General features: G+C 40.2%; 1 protein-coding gene across 5 annotated transcripts in view; it reads right to left on the minus strand.

Annotated features, from left to right (window-relative positions):
• Positions 1 to 25,349, minus strand: part of SCAPER (S-phase cyclin A associated protein in the ER) — a 505,210-nt gene that overhangs the window by 47,281 nt on the left and 432,580 nt on the right. For all 5 annotated transcript variants that reach the window (XM_053223692.1, XM_053223691.1, XM_053223689.1 and 2 more), the window contains one exon: positions 14,633 to 14,788. In XM_053223692.1, coding sequence (XP_053079667.1) covers positions 14,633 to 14,788 — 156 coding nt within the window. The remainder of the gene's footprint in view (positions 1 to 14,632; positions 14,789 to 25,349) is intronic.

Genomic DNA, 25,349 nt, shown 5'->3' on the forward strand with positions numbered 1-25,349 from the left:
TTTGTCCCCCTCCTTGTTTTTATATTATTTTTGTTTCCCTTCCCTTATGTTCATCTGTTTTGTCTCTTAAATTCCTCATATGAGTGAAGTCATAGGATTTTTGTCTTTCTCTGACTAATTTCACTTAGCATAATACCCTCCAGTTCCATCCACGTAGTTGCAAATGGCAAGATTTCATTCTTTTTGATTGCCGAGTAATACTCCATTGTATATACATACCACATCTTCTTTATCCATTCATCCATCGATGGACATTTGGGCTCTTTCCATACTTTGGCTATTGTTGATAGTGCTGCTGTAAACATGGGGGTGCATGTGTCCCTTCAAAACAGCACATCTGTATCCCTTCGATAAATGCTTAGTAGTGTAATTGCTGGGTCGTAGGGTAGTTCTATGTTTAGTTTTTTGAGGAACCTCCATACTGTTTTCCAGAGTGGCTGCACCAGCTTGTATTCCCATCAACAATGCAAAAGAGATCCTCTTTCTCTGCATCCTCGCCAACATCTGTTGTTGCCTGAGTTGTTAATGTTAGCCATTCTGACAGGTGTAAGGTGGTATCTCATTGTGGTTTTGATTTGTATTTTCCTGATGAGGAGTGATGTGGAGCATTTTTTCATGTTGGTTCACCATCTGGATGTCTTCTTTGGAGAAGTGTCTATTGATGTCTTTTGCCATTTCTTCACTGGATTATTTGTTTTTTGGGTGTTGAGTTTGATAAGTCTACTAACCCTTTATCTGATATGTCATTTGAAAATATCTTCTCCCATTCTGTCAGTTGCCTTTTAGTTTTGCTGACTGTTTCCTTCGCTGTGCAGAAGCTTTTTATTTTGATGAGGTCCCCGTAGTTCATTTTTGCTTTTGTTTCCCTTGCCTCTGGAGATGTGTTGAGTAAGAAATTTCTGTGGGCAAGATCAAAGAGGTTTTTGCCTGCTTTCTCCTCGAGGATTTTGATGGCTTCCTGTCTCATATTGAGGTTTTTCATCCACTTTATTTTTGTGTATGGTGTAAGAAAGTGGTCCAGGTTCATTCTTCTGCATGTTGCTGTCCAGTTTTCCCAGCACCACTTGCTGAAGAGACTGTCTTGATTCCATTGGATATTCTTTCCTGCTTTGTCAAAGATTAGTTGGCCATACGTTTGTGGGTCCATTTCTGGGTTCTCTATTCTATTCCATTGATTTGAGTATCTGTTCTTGTGCCACAGGAGTTCAGTTTTAAACTTGTTAAATTCAAGATGCATATTAGACATATAAGTGGAGATAATGAATTGCAAGTTGGATACAATTAACTTCCCAAGGGTAGGTATTTTCTGTCAATTTTGTCCCCAGGGCTTAGAACAGTGTCTGACACACAGTAGCTTCTCAACAAATTATTTGTTGAATGACTTAATAAATATACAACCTAAGGTCAGAGGGGTGGTCTGGGCTTGGGATATTTGGGAGTCATCAACACATACATGGTATTAAGCTCAGGAGGTCATCCAGTAAGTGAACACAGATGGTGGTCTGAGGATTGAAACTTGGGATATTCAAACATTTAGACACTGGGGAGGTATGAAGAAATCAGCAAAGAAACTAAAAAACAGAAACCAGTGGGGTAGGAGGAAAACCAGCAAAGTGTGGTGTCCTAGAAACTGAGTGAAGACAGTTTCAAGGAGAGGGAAGTGATCAATAAAAAAGTTTAAAAATAAATGAGAACTAAAAAAAGGGTAAAATTTGTATCAATGACTGTTAAATCCTATTTTTAGATTATAAAAACTAGCTGCATATGTTTAGAATGGGAAGAAGGTGAGTGACAGGGGACTGGAATACAGCTGTCTGTGATAAGTGGAAGAAAAGGCTTAGCAAATTAGCTGCTTAACAGCTCAAATGAGGAAATCATGTTGCTTGTTTGCCAATGAATATAATTCAATTTTTGACTGAATTAATAGGAACACAACGTACACAACTAGAAGGCTTAGTCCTGCTCCACTACCCTGGGGGCACTGGGTCCAGCACTGGGTGCCATACTACATTGAGGAGGACACTGATGCATTGGAAAGTTCTCAAGAAAGTGACTCGTGTTGTACAAGTATCTGGAAGCAGTGTCACCTGAGGAACATCTGACGGAATTGGGAAATTTATGTCAGAACTGGAGGCCATAAAGGGTATTTTCAAACTGAAGAGGTGTTATATTGTTATTTTTGACCCCAGAGAAGAGACATTACCTGAAAGCAGATATTAGATAAACTTACAGAAATTCTTCTAACAATACCCTCTTGTGCGTGCGCGCGCGCACACACACACACACACACACATACACATATGCACACACACCCTATAGCTGGTTTAATGCAGTTCTAATTTGGAGCCCCAATGAAGGGAATGGGGATGACTTAGTGGAGGTGAGAGAGCAAGAGAAAGCTGAAGGTGAGAAAAATGTATGTATAAGCATTAGAAGACATCTGGCTATTCAGTTAGAGAGAAGAAAAAATACAGGGACAATGAAAGAGTAATATTACTGGGTGGGGTGAGGCTGGCTGATACTTGGGAGGATTTCCAAAGTACCTGATCCAAGTTTCAGTTGAACTCACAGAGCAACTTCTGAGAAGGAAACCTTTCTGGGAAGAGAAGTTGGAGATGATAAGAGATGGACTTTCTTGCTGTCTGGAATGGACAACCTGGGAGAGGATGAAGAAAGAGGAAGACCAAGGGGACACCAGTGGGAATGGGAGGGAGAGGGTGAGGCCACTGAGGAGAAACCAGGCTCTGGCACAGGTCTGCATGGAGGCCCAGGGAGAGGGAAGATAGAGAGCTGATGGGCCCGGACAGTCTGGGGACAAGTAAAGGTGGAGGTAAGGAAGGGCAGGGAGGAGCCCAGGAGGTGAGAATGTGAGCGGCCCTGACAACATCCTGACAACAGGATGCAGTTCTGGATCCTGGAGCTGCAGGCCAGGGCTGCTGTCCAGAAACACCTCTCAGATGGGACATTTCTAACCTTCCAACTTCAGTTTTCTCGTTCACTGCAAGCAGCAAAGGGCCCTGTGCTGGTTTTGGCTAGTTTTGCTGATGTTTTGGCTCCTCCTATCTTAAGAAGTTGGCAGTTAGGCTGAAGGAGCTCTGCCAGAGGCTCTAATGTGTTGCCAGAGGAAGGCAATTGCTTCTGCTGGTGGGTAACCGGGAGGGAAAAAAACGTCATATCACGACTGCATGATGCCTGCAGTGCCCTCCTAATTGATCTTTCCTGCTTGTGTTCTCATGCCTCCCACCCATTCTTCACAGAGTAAACAGATGCTTTTTTTATTTTTTAAGTAATCAGATCATGCCACTCTCTGCTGAAAATCCGCAAATGGCTTCCCCTCACAAGTAGAAGAAAACCCAAACTTCTACACTCTCTGTCCTCATCTCCAGGGCCTTACTTCTCTGGCTTCATCTAGCACTTTCTTTCTTGCTCATCACATTCCAATATACTGCCTTCTCTGTTTCTGGAACATACCCACCTCAGACATTTGGGAGTCATCAATTTACCATTCATCTCCACTAGAATATTCTTCCCTTGGATTTTTACATGGCTGGCTCCTTAGTTTCAGTGTCATCTCCCCAGAGAGGCCTTCCCTGACCACTCCATCTCCAGAAGTCCCTGACTAGGCCTCTGTGCTATATTACCCTGCTATTTTCTCATACTGCTATCACTAGCTAATATTATCCAAACTGTTCATTGGTTTATTGTTTTTTTTACTTTTTTCTCCCAGTAGATTATAAATTCCATAAGGATAGGCATTTTGTTCACTACCACCTCCCTAATACCTTGATGAATGTCTGCCACATATCAAGTGCTCAATAACTAGTAATGAATAAAGATCTGTCAAAGCAATAGAAGGAAATGAGGAAAAATTCATCTCATTCCTTGCCAAGGAATGAGGGCTCTGGATGTCTCCCTCTTACCTTAGAGGAGGGAGAACATGAGATGTGGGCAGGCCTTCTTCCTATGTTAAGTGCAGGTGCAGGAAATGGGGCCCTGGCACAGGTTAATGATACACACTGGTATTTGCTAATTTTGCCAGTCAAAAGCTATTTCCTGAGTTTTTATTTTGCTTCTAGGTTGGTGCTGGTGCCAGAGGGGAACTGCTAAGTCATTTAGTCTCTTTCCTTAGGGAAATCTTTGTAGTTGAAGACATAAAACAAATACACAGGACAAGAGAATGAATGAATGAATGAAGCAGACAAATATCAAGTAAGAGGGATAAATAGGGATAAATATTTCTGAGGCAAGCATTCTTTTGATTATATCAGATTGGACTGAATTGGATTCTGGGAGACAGAAGCTAAAGATCACTAAGGTTTTAGGTTTTAGAATCTGGTCAGATAACAAGAATCATGAGTAGAATAAGGTGGTGAGGAGGAACGGTCAATTTTGGGTGAAAGCCAATGAGGTTTAGAATCTGACGTATAAAATAGAAGTTCCTGGTAGAAACCACCAGTAGGAATTCCATGAGGAAATGTCCATCAGGGCCTTGTTGTGAATAGGATTTGTACCTTAATTTCACTTGCTTTTGCCTTGATTTACTTTTTCCTACTATTTTCTTTTGTTCTACATTTTTTTTTCATAAAAACTCCTGCATATACTGTAATCCCTCTCAAATCTTTTTGGAAAAAGGGAATCATATAATAAGTATATATTACAGCACCACAGGCAAGAGGTTGTGGTGACAGATGTGTTAGTCCCTATTTTCCCCTGACTCATTTGACCCTGTGAGGGAAGAAATATCAAACTCACTTTCACAGTGTGAGGAAACAGGCTTTAAGAAGCTAAAGAATCTGCCACTGGCCCAGAGCTAGGAGAGCAGGAGCTGCACCCACGCTGTTCTGACTCCCAAACCTGTGCTCTTCAATACAACTGTGCACAAAACCTTTCTTGAGATCCTGCCCTCCAAAGTCCTACAGCCAGTGGGAATCTGACGGCAGGTGCATTCTTGACATATTCTGCTGCTCTGAACCTGGTGAGCCGATACATGTACTGACAGTCTGCCTTCATCATACCCTATCCTCTCTGGGAGAAGTAAGGAAGTGAAGGCTGCTCTTAAACTTCAGTCCTGTAGGCTATGGCCCAGACAGCTCCCTTTCTCTGGCACAGTGCCTAGCACATAGTGGACACACAAGTTGAATTGTAGCAATGAAGTGGTCTCATTGTTCTGTCCCTATAAGTCAACTAAGGCTTTATTACTAGCTGGAATGGATCTTTCTGAAATCTCTCAACTAGCAATCACCCAGTTGTGAGTACAGAAACAGTCCAGAAGTTCCTGCTCTTGTATTCTTCTCACTCTCTGGATCTGAAGCAGGCGATAGTCACTTTCCTCATCACTCTACTGGCTGCTGTGCTCCCTTGTATGGTGTGAGCAGGACTGCTGGAACATAACTCACAGGAGCACTTAGCCTGGGATACATAAAAGGTGCTCAACAAATGTAACTTCCTGAGTCCTATTATATTTACTTTAGTCCCTATTTCCCAATCCCAGAAAGTTTTTTGTCTAAGGACAGTGGCTAATGACCACAGGTTTAAAAGTTAACAGAGGTGATGTCAAGGGACAGGGTGATATACCAAATACGAGACTGCAGAGAGAACAGAAGACACATGAGAAAAGGATGCTGGAAACACATTTATCTACAGGGAAGGCTGGAATGTGGCAAATAATCTTTTTCAAACACAACCACGGCAATGTTTCTGGTCCTATATTTCTAGGACCTTCGTATTCCCCGTGAAGAGGTGAAGTCTATTTCTCCTACCTCTGAAGGAGGGGAGGTGGGTGTTGTGAAGGCCTTGATGAATAGAATACAGTGGAAATAGGCTGCATGACTTCTGTGGGTGGCTCATAAAAGGTAATGTTTCTACCTGGTTCTTTGTCAAGATGCTCCTTTTAGGAACTGACCACCATGCTGTGAGTAAGCCCAGATTGGCCTATGCAGAGTGACCAGGTGGAAAGGTCCTCGGCTAACAGCCACATGAGCCACAGATGTGTGTGAATAAGCACTCAGATGATTTCAACTTCTAGCCTTCAAGTCTTCTGACTGAGGCCCAGATATTGTGGAACAAAGATAAGCCAGTCTCTCGGTATCTTGACAACATTCCTGACACACAGAGTCTGTGAGATTAACAGATGATTGGTTTTTTTAAGATTTTATTTTTTTATGTATCTCTACCCCTAGTGTGGGACCTGAATTCACCACTCTGAGATCAAGAGTTGCATGGGTGGCTGTCAGTTAAGCGTCTGACTCTTTGAAAAATTTTTCAAAATGTTTATACATTTTTGAGGTGGGGGAGGGGCAGAGAGAGAGGAAGGCACAGAATCTGAAGCAGGCTCCAGGCTCTGAGCTGTCAGCACAGAGACCGATGTGGGGCTCGAACTCAGTAATGGCAAGATCCTGACCTGAGCTGAAGTAGGATGCTTAAGTGACTGAGTCACTCAGGCACCCCAAGTGTCTGACTCTTGATCTCAGCTCAGGTCTTGATCTCAGGGTTGTGAGCTCAAGCCCTGCACTGGGCTTCACACTGGTCGTGAAGCCTACTTTAAAAAAAAAAAAAGAGTTGCATGCCAGGTGCCCCAATAGATGGTTGTTTTATGCCACTAAGTTTTGGGGAAATCTGTTATACAGTTATAGTAATTGAACAAGGAGAATAAAAGCAAAGGGAAATATGTGGAAGGGTGAGATCAGGGAAGTTCAGGGAGGAGAGCATGGATAGAATAGTCTGTATGTTGCCAAGGAACAATTAGGACTAGTTCTAATAGGTAGCAGTAGGGAGACAGGTTAGAGATTGGTATAAGGAGAGACTTTTTAAAGCATTAAAACTTATCAATAACAGAATGGTTCTCTCAGTGTAATGAGTTCCCTGACAAAAGAAATATTCAAATATAGAATGGATGGGGTTATTGGAGAGATTCACACATGAATAGAAGACTGGATTAAGGAAACTTTAAGGTTCCTTCCATTCAACAAAATGTGACAACAGATGAGATCTGGGGTACAAGGAAGACAGAGGAGACAGAGATGATGGCATCTGGAGTCTGATGATATTGTACATGAGGAAAGAGACTCTGGGAAGATTAAGAAAAATTCTTTTCCCTTCCTTCTGCCTCTTGCTCAGATGACTGTTAATGGTCCCATTTTCTGCCTCCTCTCTAATACATTCTTCACCAAATATTCCTGATATCTGATTAATGCTCCCAAAATATGGTTCTTAGCATGTCACTTCCCTGATCAAAGGCTTTTAATGACACCACTGCCACCACATCTTAGCAAAATAGTTCACACAGCCTTTTTACATTTATTACCTCAGTTGAACCTCATAAAAACCTGGGAGGCACTAAAATCACCACCACATACATCCCCAAATTGAGCTCAAGTAAGTACTCTATTGGTTCTTCATATTTTTCTACCATGATGTCTTCGCTTTAGCTATTTGTTTATCTACTTTCTCTCAACTCTAAATGTTCCAACAAACCCTTCTATCTTTCAAGGTCCAGATTAAATTTTAGTTGTTCTAGGGAACAGGTAATTCCTACCACCAAGAGTGATCTCTCCCTCCTCTTAACTCCATCAATAATGATGTAATGACAGCTGCCAATGTTTATTAAGCATTTACTATGTGGCAGGCAGTGTGCTAAGTGCTTTTCAGGGTTATCTTCTATCCTCTGTACCACTCTGCCTTATACCATGGGTCTTTGTATATGCATCTTCTTTCCTCTACTAGCCGACAAGGTCCTTGAGGACACAATTGATGTCTGAGTCATTTCTGCTTTCTCCCAAGCTTAGCACAGGGCCTGGCACAGAGCAAGTGCTACATAAATATTTGTTTAATGCATGAGTGAATAATTCAGGCAGGCAGAGTTAAAGTTTACCTTTGCCAAACAAATGGTTTTCAAGCACCCTTAAACACTTGAGAAGTACTCATTTATATCCACATAATTAATGAGCTAAATTATAAATCATTCTTTTTTTTTGACACAGGTTTCCAGGGACCTTGGATAGAACCCATTTTGTTAGTGTAGTTTATGGATGTGAAAATACAAACCATGAATGTATATAACAACAAACTCCTTTTCATGTAAATATATTCTAGAATTCAGAAGAGTCTTCTTCAATCAGAATTAGCTAGGTTTTATAAGCTCCTCTTCTTATTCTGTATGGTCATAAGGACTGTCAGCTCTCCCTGTGAACCCACTGCTCCTTGGCCCTATTACTACAATGTCTCGTACAGTTATGGAATTAGTCAATGATTGCTGATTAAGTAAAAGGCCTGTGTTGGTTGCAATTCATAATCACTCATTACTGTTCTGCTCCTGTTAGCACCTTCAGGGGGCCTCAGTGAGTCTCAGCTAATTAGGGCAGTTGAGATGCTGACTGAGATTTGAAAACCATCCTTTTCTCTTTACTACTTAAAGGACCAAGAATGTAAAAGTGATTAACAGTAAGGGCCAAAGAAATAAGTGTTTCTGAAAGTCCTATTACAGACTGTTGAAATTCATTTAAGTCATTAAGAATTATAATTTGTGAAAAGTCCTTGGATTAAAATTCTGAACTAATCCTAACATAACATCAAACCTTTCACCAGAAGATCACAATTCCAATTTTTACTTAAATGCAAGTTCAAAACCAAGCCTGGTACAAAAATCAAGTTAGTCTTTTCTCCTCCACACTGAAGCAAAGATTAAGAACATAAACTCTGACACCCAAATTGTCCTTCAGAAAACCTAGGTAAAAATTAGCAGATTAAGGGCACAATAGGAGAGTAGTGCAAAGGCAGCCGGGCTGTAATCACCGTCACAAAAAGGCTGGGCCACCAGCAGACTGCAGTGTTTACTCAAAGCCCTGGGCTAATCAGCTACTTAATTATCTCAGGGCTCGCCAGCTCACAAGATGATTTTTGAAGGCCTCTCTGGCTCCTCTTTGTCTTTTTATTCCTGCTGGTCATAAAAGAGCTTTGACAACAATCCTTCCTCAACTTTCTGGCTCTGGCTGGCTTGTCCTGATAGCCAAAACAGGCATTATGTGAATTACTCCAATATAACGACAGCCACACTACCTTTGTCCCCAGACAAGGCCGTGACCTTGCAGAAAGAAACTCTGACACACATAACAAAGTGTTTTCCATAGGTCGTTGTAGTTTATAGTTTAGAAATAGAACTTCCATGAAGAAATGGGAAGTAGTATGAAATGGTCTGTAAATATTAGAGGCAAATTAATATGGAAAGGTAGAAAACACACCCTGTCTTTCTGTGGCTTGGTGTGTTCTGAAAATGCTGAAGACTGAAGGATGAGGAAGAACTGCAGTTAGGGGCCATCCTTTCATCTCACAGAAGCAGCTGATACTGATACTAAGAACTTCCTAGGTAAATTAAGCCAGGAAACCACCTGGACCCTTTCTCCTAGAATAATCTGCTTTTGCAGCAAGGCCTACTAATACAAACTGAAGCTGGAGAAGGAAATTATAATAGGAAAAATGGATTAAGAATTCTTAAATACCACCTAGAGTTAATTACTGATTTATTTAAAATCCAGCTGTATATGTACAGAAAAAACAATTATACTACATATAAAGACTTTGGTCTACTTGGATGACCCTTAGGTACTCGTAGGAACAAACATATTTCTTCTCTGGAAAACTGCTTATATTTACTAATTTGGAGACTCTACCATTCACCACTCAAAAGTTTCAAGTCAGAAATCCCAGGAACCATTTTAGGTTCCTCCCTTCCTTTTACCTCCCTCCAAGCTCTATGCCATCTCTCTCACATTTATTCTGTCTCCTCTTAATGCATTTGATTCTATTTCCACTGTCCCACAGGCCCTCAACATTTCCCACGTGCCTCATGCAAGTCCTCTAGACTCATGCCTTTCCAGTCATTTTTACTCTTTCCAGGAATGATCATTCTATAACAGAAATTTGATCCTGTTACCCTCTCTTAAACTTCAGTGGCTTTCTGTAGCTCTAATGTAGCACATCCAGTTCTTGTCTCCATTTCAGCCTCCTAGGAGCTAACATCTATGGAGCTCATTTACATTAAAAAAAATTATTTATTTTTGAGAGAGAGAGAGAGACAGACAGACAGACAGACAGAGTGTGAGCAGGGCAGGGGCAGAGAGAGAGGGAGACACAGAATCCGAAGCAGCTCCAGGCTCTGAGCTGTCAACACAGAGCCTGACACGGGATTTGAACTAGAGTTGTGAGATCATGACCTGAGCTGAAGAAGGACACTTAACCGACTGAGCCACCCAGGTGCCCCACATGGAGCTCATTTACTACTTCATCTCCTGTCACTCTTCACAGTCACCCCATCACACAGCAACATCAAATTCAACATGAGACAATATCTTGTATATCCATATCTCTTAGTTTGGGTTGCCTCCAAACCAAACTCTGAAACAAGGATATGGGTGTAAATAGTTTATTTGTGAGGAAGCAAAGGAGAGAAAGAGGGAAGGGAGAAAGCCAATCAACGATGTGTTAGTGTACAGGTTACCACTGGGGCCCCTCTTACAGACTATACAGAACACACCTCAGGACTGTCTCACTGAGGGTTAGCAGAGCTGGGATATAATCCACCCATTTACTGTGGAGGGTCACTCCTGGAGGTATTAGCTCCCCAGTACTTGTAGCAAACAGCTATTTGTCCAGAGAATATCCTCAGGCAGAGAAATACAAGAAGCCATTGGTAGGTGACCTCCAGGTGGGCCAAAGACACCAATAACATGTTATATCATAGAGTACACATATTATGACCCTTTTCTCTGTTGCATTCTTCTCCTCTACTTGTCTTTCTGGACCCTTCAATATTTAGTCCATTGAAACCTTTCTTGATCTCCTGTGGGAGTGCTTTACTTCCTTCTCTGTGAACACTCTCTTCTCCTGCAGCTATTAGTTTACAGGTATGACCCCCCACCAGGCTGTGGGATCCCCGTGGGCAGTATCTTGGGTACTTGTCTTGGTGTTTGGCATACAACAGATGCTCAATGTCTACGGGAAAGGACATGACTGTGGGTGTTAGAGAGAAGAGGATCCTGCTTTCCATACATGTAATTGAGAAAATCTTCAAAGAACTGAAATATATGCTCCTACATTTTGAATAATACAAAGTCAAGTGTGTAGGTGAGAGCACTGAGGTAGGAATCTTATATCCTAATTCAAGTTAGTTTGGCTCAGTTGCTTTCCCCGTAAGAGTGAGTGGCTGTGACTGATCTCTAAGCTTCTTTCAAGTTCCAGAGATTTCAAGTGACTAAATCTGTGTGTAAGTGAAAGCCAAAGCCCCAAACTGTACAATAACCACATATGGAAATACTTATGTGTGATATTCATCTGGATTCAAGGAAAGAATACAGGTGACAAAGCCTTGAGATGCTGGCAGGTTTCTAATGCTGTGTACACGAAAGAACCACTGTTGGACAGGGGTCTCCTGGGGGAGAGGACACCTTCCAGGGAGCAGCCTACTGCACAGGAGCTAGCCAGGCAGCAGGCTATACTCCAAGCTGGCAGGTGCCAGTGCCCTAGGTGCCAATGCCCTAATACTGCTGCTGGCCTCTCTGCCATGTGGTACCATCTGATCATATTTAGGTTAGAGACTCAGATAGCCACTTCCTAAGTTCTTATCTAACCCCTGGAACAGGTTCTGTCTGCATTTCTGGAAGGAAGAAGACTAACTTAATACAGGTTATGCTTGGCTTCCCTGACGATCAGGTAGTCTTAATCTTCCTAGAAATGTGACAGGATTAAGAGAGGTAACAGTAAAGGAAGAATAGGTGGGTGTTGGGTTTCCATGTGTAACAGACTAAAAATTGTTGGGGGGGGGGTTCTTTCTTTCTTTCTTTCTTTCTTTCTTTCTTTCTTTCTTTCTTTCTTTCTTTCTTTAGAGGGAGGGAGGGAGGGAGAGGGAGAGAATGTGCGTGCAAGGGGGAGAGGGACAGATGGAGAGGGAGAGAGAGAATCTTCAATCTTAAGCAGGCTCCATGTCCATCATGGAGCCAGATGTGGGGCTCAATCCCATGACTGTGAGATCATGATCTGAGCTGAAATCAAGAGTCAGACACTTAACTGACTGAGCCAGCCAGGTGCTTTGAGGAGGTTCATTTTAGATGGCAAATTCTCTGTTTTAAAATATTCTGAATATAGTCACTAGCATTCTGTGTACATTGAAAATGGGTGGATATTTCTTCAAGCAGTGAGACTTTAGAAGTTTCAGAATTTTTTAAAGTTTATTATTTTGAGAGAGAAAGAGAAAGTGAGCATGAGTGGGGGAGGGGCAGAGAGAAAGAGGGAGAGGGAGAGAATATCAAGCAGGCTCTGTGCTGTCAGCATAGAGACCCACGTAGGGCTCGATCTCATGAACCATGAGATCATGACCTGAGCCAAAATCAAGAGTCAGTCACTTAACCAACTGAGCCATCCAGGCGCCCCACAAGTTTCAAATTTTTAATTTTAATTTTGGTTTTAATTTTCTTCTTGATAAATAATAAAAAACAATATATTTTTTTCTCTAACAAATCAATGGCAAGAAAAAAAGAGGCAGAATATTTTACAGAATAAAAAAGACTTAGGAGATATAATAACCAAATGCCACCTGAAATTTGGATTCTGATTCCAATAAACTTCTGGTAGAAAGATGTTTTGAGACAGTGGGGAAAAGTGGACCAGGTATATTACAAAATGATTGTTTATTATGTTGGGGTGATAATGGCATGGTATTTATGTTTAAGACCTCAGAGATACATGCTGAATTATTTTGGGTGAAATGTCATGATACCTGAAATTTGTTATTACATGCTCTAGCATAACCCCTTTCCCACCAAACAAAAAACCAACAAGACAAAACAAAAAACCCAGGGTGTGAGCAGGAGGATAAAATAAGAATGGGAAAAATAAAATACTGATAATAGTTGGAGCTAGACAATGGCTATCCCTGGGGTTCATTATTGTACTCTCTCCTTTTGGGTATAAATAAAAAGAGCCACAATAAAAAAATTGTATGCAGTGCTGTTTAGAATTTAATTGTAAGAAAATTATTTTATTAAACATTCTTTCTTTTTTTTAATTTGAGAGTGAGAGAGAGAGAGAGTGTGAGTGAGAGAGAGAGCACACATGTGAGTGGAGAAGAGGGCAGAGGGAGAGAGAGAGAGAATCCCAAGCAGGCTCCACACTCAGCAAGGAGCCTGATGTAGGGCTTGATCCTACAACTCTGGGATCACAACCTGAGTCAAAATCAAGAGTTGAACACTGAACCAACTGAGCCACCTATGTACCCCTACTGAACATTCTTAATATGCCTGATGGCTACATCATATTCCTATCAGAAACACTGAATCACTATTGCTAACAGATCTTTTTTTTTTTAATGTCTATTTATTTTTGAGAGACAGAGACAGAGTGTGAGTGGGGGAGGGGCGGAGGGAGAGGGAGACACAGAATCTGAAGCAGGCTCCAGGCTCCGAGTTGTCAGCACAGAGCCCGATGCGGGGCTTGAACTTACAGACTGCGAGATCATGACCTGAGCTGAAGTCAGATGCTTAACCGACTAAGCCACTCAGGCACCCCTGCAAATGATTTTTAATTGGTGGGAGAGAAAAAATGCAACAGGGGTTTATTTTGTGCCCCCCACTCCCGCCCCACAGAATTACTGCTTTTGCAGACAGTCCACAGGATGGGGTGAGGGGTATAAAGAGCCAACCAGGCCAGCAGTTGTCCCTGACACATTGGCTATAATCATGCCCATAGTGTACAGGATGCTTTTGGGCAACCAACTTGAGCAATGGAAACCTGAGTAAGGTAGAAGGGCCGACAGCAGCCCCTAGTTGAATACAACAGGCCAACAGGTGACCCTCCTCAAAATATCCTAAGCCCTAGGCAAAAACAATGGGTTACTTACACCCGGACCCTGGACACAGGTACAAAAAAGGAAAATTCTATACATTTCCCTATACCCCTCACCTTCCCCCTTAACTACAGCCCCTCACCACTGCCTCATGGCAGCTAGTCTCTCCTTTGTTGTCCTGTCTGCTGGTCCCTTGCAGTGTTTTCAATAAACTTCTGTCTCTTTTGTTCTGCCTCAGGTGAATTCTTGCAGGCCTCTACCACATCGAGTCTCCCCACACATAGATCATATGTAACTTTAGGGAGCTATTGTTTTTGGATGGCTCCCTTCCTTTATTCATGAAGGTATCTTGGAGAAAGAGACAAAAGGGGAAAATAAACCTAGGAGGCTGTAAATGAAAGCATGTGAACAAACTTATGGACACTGTGAGGCTGCGCTGTATTGTGCTGAGGGAGTGGCTTGATCTGGTGTAGGCTTTGTAACTGACTCAAGGAGGATCACTTAATTCCTCTGGATTTCAGGAGAAGAGGGATGGATGACCCCCAAGATCTCTTCCAGCAATGACAGTTAAGTTTATGACACCAAAAAGAAAAACAGATTTTGACAGGAGCATGTAGCTAGGGAAAAACAAGAAATATGAGGCTTGCCTCAGTATGGGAAACCAAGAAGGACAAAGGTAAGGCAAAGAAAAAAAGAGGCCAACATGACCACTTGCATCCCTATAAAATGACCCCAAGATTGGCAAAACTTTAGAGATGTTTCCAAAGTTGAGTCTAGATTAGTATCAAGTAGAAGCCTTACCTTCTGGTGACAGCAAAGCACAGCATGCACATTCCATGCAAGAGTCCTGCAGCATGCTGCAGAAAGGTGGCTGTCTTGGGATTCTCATCCACTGGGCCTTGCACAGAGAGGAAGCAGCCATGAAGCTTGTTGATCAGGCCTATGTTCACCACGTAGCTAGATGTAGGGAGAAACATATGTGTTATCAGTCTGCACAGGCTGGCAATATCGTCACCTTCAAAGATAAATCTTAACAAACATAGGCTTAGACCCCTCAAACAAGCAAACAATAGGTTTGGGTAAAGCATCTCAAGTAACAATTTCCTTAGATTTAGTCCTGAATAATCAGCTATTTCTGTAAGTGATTTGCTTCCTTCTTTTGGTCATTCTGATGCTATTTTTTTCAAGAAAGATGAATGAAAATGATCATCTGATCATTTTTAGTGGTCTAAAGAGTCTGTCAATATTTGAAATGATTTATGATTATCTCTACACTCTTGAAAAGCAATACTTCTTAAAGTACCAGAGAGCCAAATTCCCTAGAATGTAGAGATTTAGAAAATAAGATGATGCTACTCAGATACTCTTGTTTCAACCTAAATTTCTAATGTAACTGTAGATTCTCTGTTTTCCAAAATCCTGTCATCATTAAGAGTATAATAATGAGAATCTAATTGCTCTCTGTTATGAGAAGTACCAGTCTTGACAGTTGACAATAACATTTAAGAAGTCACTTTCATCTTTTCATCCCATTAAACAGCTTTCCAGAACTGTTTATTAAACTGGACCAAAAATAGTGGTTCTTTTATTAGTCTGCAAAGCAACTATCATTGAAAATAGTATTTTAAGACTATAAATTACCTGTAGATAAATTAGCTTTAGCTTAGAGATTTTATACTACTTCAGTGCTACTGTATTTACATGTATGAAAAGGGCAGGACTTTGTATGTAGTAGTTCTGAAAATCAACACATGTTAATTTTGGGAAGGGCCAACATGGTGAAGTAGGGGAATCCAAAGTTCCCTTGTCTCACAAACAAAGCAGTGTTGAAGCTCAAGGACTTTGAACTCGAGAGTCCGGGAGGCAGTCGCTTCCAGGGACTCACCGGGACAACCTGACGGGCCATAGGTGTGTGATTGTAAACTGGGAGAGACAACGAATGGTGGGGAGGTATCCCCTTCTGCAGAGAGACAAAAAGAAGAGAAAGAGAGGCTGGGGAAGCATAGGACTGTATCTGGACAAGAGAAAAACCACGGACCAGGCCGGAGAAAGATCCAATCTTTAAATGAAGGGCTTTCTCTGCGACTGGGTCCCGGCTGCCCAGATGGCGCACCTGGGAAGGAGGGGAGCCAGCCCCGGGCTTCGTGGTTAGGACAGGGGTGTAGTCCACAGTTGGAGAAAGTGATCCCCTCCCTGGTGTGCTGCGGGATAGCACAAAGCTTGCCCACGTCCTCCAGCTAGGGACTATATATCCGGCGGTGTACAGCTGCACTCCCCCGGTACCGCGGAGCACAGAGCAGGTGTTTGAATCGCAATCCAGAGCCAGGGCACGGAAGTCGGCAGAGTGGGACAAACTGCCTCATTGGCGCCTGCGGCACAGTAAGGATGGCTTGAACAGAGTGGTTTGGGACACCTGGTCTGTGGAGGAGAGACTGGCATGTTGCCATTCTTCTGCCCACCACCAACAAGGTGGGGCTTCAGGCATCGGACAGCGGAACCCACACTGGAGGCTGGACCTGCCTACTCCAAACCACCCCTTCTGCACCTGGTAACTGCATATCTACTGGAGCGGAGTAGTAGCTGAGGAATTAGACAGCTCCTCCATGAGACCAGCACTGCTGCATTGCCTGGTTTAATTCTCCGACAATTCTTATTATATAGATACATTCTTCCTTCCTTTTCTCCTTCTTATCTCTTCCCTCCTCCAGTCCGGTTACTCTGGTTGTTGGTTTGTCTAAGCAGACATATTTAATCCATTCTCTTGATACATGTTCCACACCTCCTTCTTCATTCTCCTTTCTCTCTCTCTGTATGAAGCCAAATAGTTTCTCTGTCTGGCCAATGTTATTTTCTTTTCTTTTTTCCTGCCTCCTTTATTTTCCTTTCTCTCCCTCTGGATTAAGCTGTATAGTTTCTCTGTCTGGGCAATTTTTATTTTTTCTTTTTCCTCACCCCTGTCATTTCTCTCTTTGTATGGGATAAGGCCTCTTCCATCAGCATCACTCCCCCCTGTTGCTTACTTGTAGCTGGTGTTTGTGACTTTTTGTTTTGGGGTATTTTTTGTTTGTTTGTGTGTTTGTGTATTTTTGTTTTCTGTTTGTTTTTTGTTTTCCTCTCCAGGGCCACATCAATGAACAAATCAAAACACACCTAGTGGAGGGTTTGAAATATCAGTATGAGTAGGGAGATAAAGTAATCAAAGTCACAACAACAGAGAGCAAGTAACGCACTCCAAAAAACACCTCCTAAAGGGCCAGGCCCTGGACAGTGTATGACCCCTCTTTAATATAGTAGAGCTCAAAGGTGAAGGGCAGATAACAAGCTTTGAAAACACATAAGGGACAGAAAACTAGCCAAAATGACGAAATGGAAGAATTCTTCTCAAAAGAAATTCCAGGAAGAAATGACAGCTAAAGAACTGCTCAAAACAGATATAAACAATATAACTGAACAAGAATTTAGGATAATAGTCATAAGATTAATCGCTGGGCTTGAAAAAAGCATAGAAGACAGCAGAGAATCTATTGCTACAGAGATCAAGGAACTAAAAAATAGGCATGATCAATTAAAAAATGCTGTAAATGAGGTGCAAAATAAACTAGAGGTACTGACAGCAAGAACTGAAGAGACAGAGGGGAGAATAGGTGAAATAGAAGAAAAAATTATAGAAAAAGATGAAGCTGAGAAAAAGAGATAAAAAAAAATTCTGGATCACAATGGGAGAATCAGAGAACTGAGTGATTCAATGAAACGGAACAATATCTGTATCACAGGAGTTCTAGAAGAAGAAGACAGAGAGAAAGGGGCTGACAGTGTGCTTGAACAAATTATACCTGAAAACTTCTTCAATCTGGGGAAGGAAACATGCATTGAAATCCAGGAGGCACAGAGAACTCCCTTCAGACATAACTTAAACTGATCTTCTGCATGACATATCATAGTGAAACTGGCAAAATACAAGGATAAAGAAAGAATTCTGAAAGCAGCTAGGGATAAACAGGCCTTAACCTACAAGGATAGACACATAAGGGTAGTAGCAGACCTATCTACTGGAACTTGGCAGGCCAGAAAGGAGTGGCAGGAAATTTTCAATGTGATGAATAGGAAAAATATGCAGCCAAGAATCCTTTATCCAGCAAGCCTGTCATTCAGAACAGAAGGAGAGATAAAGGTTTTCTCAAACAAAAACTGAAGAAATTCATCACCACTAAACCAGACATATAACAGATCCTAAGGGGAACTCTGTGAGTGTAGCAAAGACCACAAAGGACCAGAGACACCACTATAAGCATGAAATCTACAGATAAGACAGTGACTCTAAACCCATATCTTTCAATAATAACACTGAATATAAACAGACTAAATGCTCCAACCAAAGGAAATAGGGTATCAGAATGGATAAACAAACAAAAAAACACAAGACCCATCTATTTGCTGTCTACAAGAGATCAATTTTAGACCTGAGGACACCTTCAGATTGTAAATGAGGGGATGGAGAACCATCTATCCTGCTACTGGAAGTCAAAAGAAAGCTGAAGGAGCCATACTTATATCAGACAAACTAGATTTTAAACTCAAGACTATAACAAGAGATGAAGAAGGGCATTATATAATAATTATGCAGTCTATCCATCAAGAATAGCTAACGATTATAAATGTTTATGTACCGAATTTGGAGACACCCAAATATATAAAACAACTAATCGCAAACATAAGCAATCTTATTGGTAAGAATGTGGTATTTGCAGGGGACTTTAATACTCCACTTACAACAATAGATCATCTAGACACAAAATCAATAAAGAAACAATGGCCCTGAATGATACAATGGACCAGATGGACTTGACAGATATATTTAGAACTTTTCTTCCTAAAGCAGCAGAATATATATTCTTTTCGAGTGCACATGGAACACTCTCTGAGATAGATCACTTACTGGGTCACAAAACAGCCCTCAATAAATACAAAAGAATTGAGATCATTACCATGCACACTTTCATATCACAATGCTATGAAACTTGAAATCAACCACAGGAAAAAGTTTGGAAAACCTCCAAATGCATGGAGGTTAAAGAACACCCTACTAAAGAATTAATGGGTCAACCAGGCAATTAGAAAAGAAATTAAAAAATATATGGAAACAAATGAAAATGAAAACACAACAATCCAAACCCTTGGGGATGCAGCAAAGGCAGTCCTGAGAGGAAAATACATTGCAATCTAGGCCTATCTCAAGAAACAAGAAAAATCCCAAATACAAAATCTAACAGCACACCTAAAGGAAATAGAAGCAGAACAGCACAGACACCCCAAAACCAGCAGAATAAGAGATACAATAAAGATCAGAGCAGAAATCAACAATATAGAATCCAAAAAAACAGTAGAACAGATCAATGAAACAAAGAGTTGGTTTTTTGAAAAAAATAAATAAAATTGATAACCCCCTAACCAGACTTCTCAAAATGAAAAGAGGACCTAAATAGATAAAATCATGAATGAAAATGGATTTATCACAACCAATCCCCCAGAAATATAAGCAATTATCAGAGAATACTATGAAAAATTATATGCCAACAAAACTGGACAACCTGGAAGAAATGAACAAATTCCTAGACACCCACACATGACCCAAACTCAAATGGGAAGAAATAGAAAATTTGAACAGACCCATAACTAGTGAGGAAATTAAATCAGTTATCAAAAATCTCCCAACAAATAAGAGTCCAGGATCAGATGGCTTCCCTGGGGAATTCTACCAGACATTGAAAGCAGAGATAATACCCATCCTTCTCAAGCTGTTCCAAAAAATAGAAAGGGAAGGAAAACTTCCAGACTCATTCTATGAAGCCAGCATTACTTTGATAGCCAAACCAGACAGAGACTAGGCAAAAGAAGAGAACTACAGGCCAAAATCCCAGATGAATATGGATGCAAAAATTCTCAACAAGAGACTAGCAAATCGAATTCAACAGCATATAAAAAGAATTATTCACCATGATCAAGTGGGATTCATTCCTGGGCTGCAGGGCTGGTTCAATATTTGCACATCAATCAATGTGAGACATCACATTAGTAAAAGAAAGGATAAGAACCATATGATCCTGTCAATCGATGCAGAAAAAGCATTTGACAAAATACAGCATCCTTTCTTAATAAAACCCCTCAAGAAAGTCGGGATAGAAGGAACACACTTCAACATCATAAAAGCCGTATACGAAAAGCCCACAGCTAATGTCATCCTCAATGGGGAAAAACTGAGAGCATTTCCCCTGAGATCAGGAAGATGACAGGGATGTCCACTCTCACCACTGTTGTTTAACACAGTGTTGGAAGTCCTAGCCTCAGCAATCAGACAACAAAATGAAATAAAAGACATCAAAATCGGCAAAGAAGAAGTCGAACTTTCACTTTTCATAGATGACATGATACTTTTTACACAGAAAACCCGACAGACTCCACCAAAAGTCTGCTAGAACTGATACACGAATTCAGCAAAGTCGCAGGGTACAAAATCAATGTACAGAAATCGGATGCATTTTTATACACCAATAATGAAGCAACAGAAAGAGAAATAAACTGATCCCATTTACAACTGCACCAAGAACCATAAGATACCTAGGAATAAACCTAACCAAAGATGTAAAAGACCTGTATGCTGAAAACTATAGAAAGCTTATGAAGGAAACTGAAGAAGACACAAAGAAATGGAAAAACATTCCGTGCTCATGGATTGGAAGAATAAATATTGTTAAAATGTCAACACGACCCAATGCAATCTATACATTCAATGCAATCCCAATCAAAATTGCACCAGCATTCTTCTCAAAGCCAGAAAAGCAATCCTAAAATTTGTATGGAACCACAAAAAACCCCAAACAGCCAAAGTAATATTGAAGAAGAAAACCAAAGTGGGAGGCATCACAATCCCAGACTTTAGCCTCTAATACAAAGCTGCAATCAAGACAGTATGGTATTGGCACAAAAACAGACACATAGACCAATAGAATAGAGAACCCAGAATTTGACCCACAAATGTATGGCCAACTCATCTTTGATAAAGCAGGAAAGGGCATCCAATGGAAAAAAGACAGTATCTTTAGCAAATGGTGCTGGGAGAACTGGACAGCAACATGCAGAAGAATGAACCTGGACCACTTTCTTACCCCATCCACAAAAATAAACTCAAAATGGATGAAGGACTGAATGTGAGACAGGAAACCATCAAAACCCTAGAGGAGGAAGCAGGCAACAACCCCTTTGACCTCAGCCGCAGCAATTTGTTGCTCGACACATCTCCAAAGGCAAGGGAATTAAAAGCAAAAATGAACTATTGGGACCTCATCAAGATTGAAAGCTTTTGCACTGCAAAGGAAACAATCAACAAAACTAAAAGGCAACCGACGGAATGGGAAAAGATATTTGCAAATGACGTATCTGATAAAGTGCTTTCCCTTAGGGGGAAAGCTCTCAGTTTTTCTCCATTGAGGATGATATCAGCTGTGGGTCTTTCATATGTGGCCTCTATGATCTTGAGGTTTGTTCCATCTATTCCTAATTTCATGAGGGTTTACCGAAAAAAGGATACTATATTTTGTCAAATGCATTTTCTGCATCTATTGAGAGGTTCACATGGTTCTCATCCTTTTTTTTTTTTTTATTAACGTGATGTATTATATTGATTGATTTGCAGATATTGAACCAGCCCTGCAGACCAGGAATACATCCTGTTGATCATGGTGAAAAATTCTTTTAATGTATTATTGGATTCGTTTTGCTAGTATCTTGTTGAGAATTTTTGCATCCATGATCATCAGGGAAACTGGTCTGTAGTTTTCTTTTTTAGTGGGGTCTTTGTCTGGTTTTGGAATAAAGGTAATGCTGGGCTCATAGAATGAATTTGGAAGTTTTCCTTCCATTTCTATATTTTGGAATAGCTTCAAAAGAAGAGGAATTAACTCTTCTTTAAATGTTTGTAGAATTCCTCTGGAAAGCCATCTGGCCTTGGACTCTTGTTTTTCAGGAGATTTTTGACTACTGATTCAGTTTCTTTATTGGTTATGTGTCTGTTCAAATTTTCTATTCCTTCCTGTTTTAGTTTAGGTAGTTTATATGTTTTTAGGAATTTGTCCATTTCTTCCAGATTGCCCAATTTGTTGGCATATATATAATTGCTCATTAATATTCTTTCATTATTGCTTGTATTTCTGCAGTGTTGGTTGTGATCTCTCCTCTTTCACTTGTGATTTTATTTGGGTCCTTTCCTTTTTCTTTTTGATCAGTCTGGCTAGGGGTTTATCAATTTTGTTAATTCTTCCAAAGAACCAGTTCCTGGTCCTGTTTTTGTTTTTTTTTGTTTATTTTCTATTGTGATATCACTAATTTCTGCTCTAATCTTTATTATTTCTTTCTTCTGCCGGTTTTGGGCTTTACTTTTCTTTTTCCAACTCCTTTAGGTATAAGGTTAGGTTGTATATTTGAGACATTTCCTCCTTCTTTAGTAAGGCCTGGATTCCTATATACTTCCCTCTTATGACCACATTTGCTGCATCCCCGAGGTTTTAGACTGTTGTGTTTTCATTTTCATTGGCTTCCGTGTACTTTTTAATTTCCCTTTAACTTCTTGGTTAACCCATTCATTCTTTAGTAGGATGTTCATTAATGTCCAAGTATTCATGGTCTTTCCAAATTTTTTCTTGTGGTTGATTTTGAATTTCATAGTGCCGTGGTCTGAAAATATGCAAAGTATGATCTCGATCTTTTTGTACTTGTTGAGGGCTGATTTGTGACCCACTATGTGATCTATTCTGGAGAATTTTTGGTGTGCACTTGAGAAGAAAGTGTATTCTTCTGCCTTAGGGTGAAATGTTCTGAATATATTTCTTAATTCCATCCGGTCCAGTGTCTTATTCAAAACCATTGTTTCCTTGTTGATTTTCTAGTTAGATGATCTGTCCATTGCTTTAAGTGCGGGGTTAAAATCCCCTACTATTATGGTATCATTATCAACGAGTTTCTTTATGTTTTATGTTGATTTATATATTTGGGTGTTCCAGGTTTGGGGCATGAATATTTACAATTGTTAGGCCTTCCTTGTGAATAGATCCCTTAATTATGATATAATGCCCTTCTTCATCTCTTGTTTCAGTCTTTGTTTTAAAATCTAGTTTTTCTGATATAAGTATGGCTACTCTGGCTTTCTTTTGATGTCCATTAGCATGATAGATGGTTCTCCATTCCCTTACTTTAAATCTGCAGGTGTCTTTAGGTCTCAGAAGATGAAGAGAGAGAAAAAAGGGGCAGGAGGTTATGTGAGTAAATTATAGCTGAAAACTTTCCTAATCTGGGAAAGAACACAGACATCCAAATCCATTAAGCACATAGAACTCCCATTCAATTCAACAAAATTGATCATCAAAAAGGCATATTCACAAAATACACAGACAAGGAAGGAATTATAAAAGCCCCAAGGGAAAAAAAATGTCCTTAACCTACAAGGGAAGACAGATCAGGTTCACAGCATATCTGTTCACAGGAACTTGGCAGGTCAGAAAGGAGTGGCAGGATATATTCAACATTCTGAATTGGAAAAATATGCAGCCGAGAATTCTTTATCCAGCAAGTCTATCATTCAAAATAGAAGGAGAGATCAAAAGTTTCCCAAACAAAAACTAAAGGAGTTTGTGACCATTAAACCAGCCCTGTAAGAAATTTTAAGGGGGACTCTTTGAGTGGATAAGAAACAAAATAAAACAAAAAAAGATCAAAAGCAACAAAGACTAGAAAGGACCAGAGAATGTCACCAGAAACACCAACTTACAGGCCACACAATGGCACATATGAAAGATTTCATATCTTTCAATAATCACTCTAAATATAAATGGACCAAATGCTCCAGTCAAAAGACACAGGGCACTGGAATGGATAAAAAAACAAGACCCATCTATATGCTGACACATACATATTTTTATACATAATGTTTATATAAAATTGTATGTGTATGTATATGATTATATGATTGTACATATATATACATAATCATACACACACACACACACACACACACACACACACACACACACAAACATGAATGGGAATGATATACACAAACTAACATAGTGATTTTCTTCCTGAGGAGTAAGGTGAAAGGGATGACGATGGGGAGTTAGCTGTACCTGCAACATTTGGCTTCTTACCAATAAGAAAAAAGATCTAATGCACTATAAAAAAGTGTTATCAGTTACTGAAAAATGTTATCAGTTGGCACATAGGTATTGATAATATTGTTAGATGTGTAAGACGTTTAATGTGCTGTTGAATTTGGTTTGCTAGTATTTTGTTGAGAATTTTTGCTCCAGAGTTGGGCACATAAATATTTACCACTGTTACATCTTCTTAGTAGACTACCCTTTTATCATTATATAATGACCTTATTTGTATCTTTTGACTATTTTTAGCTTAAAGTCTATTTTGTCGGATATAAATACAGCTACCCATACTTTCTCTTATTACCATTTCTTTGAAATATCTATTCCATCCCTTTACTCTATGTATGTCCTTAATGCTAAAATGAGTCTCTTATAGGCAGTATATCATTGCATCTTGTTTTGTTAATCCATTCAGCCACTCTGTCTTTTGATTAGAGCATTTAATTCACTTACACTTAAAGTAATTATTAATAAGTAAGGACTTACTATTGCCATTTTGTTTTCTGACTGTTTTGTACTTTCCTTGTTCCTTGCTTCTTGCTCTCTTCCTTTGTGATCTGATAACTTTTTGTTGTGGTATGATTTGACTCCTTTATAATAATCTTCTGTGTATCTACTACAGGTTTTCCTTTGTAAGTTTGATAGCATATAGAAACTATGCTTTTACTTCTCCCCTGCTCACATTTGAGGTTACTGATGTTATAATTTATATTTTTTATAGTGTGCATCAAATGACAACTAATTGTAGTTATGGTTACTTTTAATACATTTGATTAACTTTTATTTTTATTTTTTTTAATTTTTTAACGTTTATTTATTTTTGAGACAGAGAGAGAGCATGAACGGGGGAGGGTCAGAGAGAGAGGGAGGCTCAGAATCTGAAACAGGTTCCAGGCTCTGAGCGGTCAGCACAGAGCCCAATGTGGGGCTCGAACTCACAGACCGGGAGATCATGACCTGAGCGGAAGTCGGACGCTTAACCGACTGGGCCACCCAGGCGCCCCTTGATTAACTTTTAAACTACACTTGTAAGTGAATTATGTGCCAACATTACAATATCAGACATTCAGATTCTGACTATATATTTACAATTACCAGTGACTATTACACATCCACCTTCTTTTGTTACTATCCTCCTTTTATTTCAGCTTGAATAATGCCCTTTAGCATTTCTTATAAGGCAGGTCTAGTGGAAGTGAACTTTAGGTTTTGTTTGGGAAAGTCTTTATTTCTCCTTTATTTCTGAAGGGCAGCATTGTCACAGTTACAGCATTCTTGGTTGACAGTTTTTTCCTTCCATGTTTTTAAAGGCT

Source organism: Acinonyx jubatus, chromosome B3 (assembly GCF_027475565.1).
Source record: "Acinonyx jubatus isolate Ajub_Pintada_27869175 chromosome B3, VMU_Ajub_asm_v1.0, whole genome shotgun sequence".
Taxonomy (NCBI): domain Eukaryota; kingdom Metazoa; phylum Chordata; class Mammalia; order Carnivora; family Felidae; genus Acinonyx; species Acinonyx jubatus.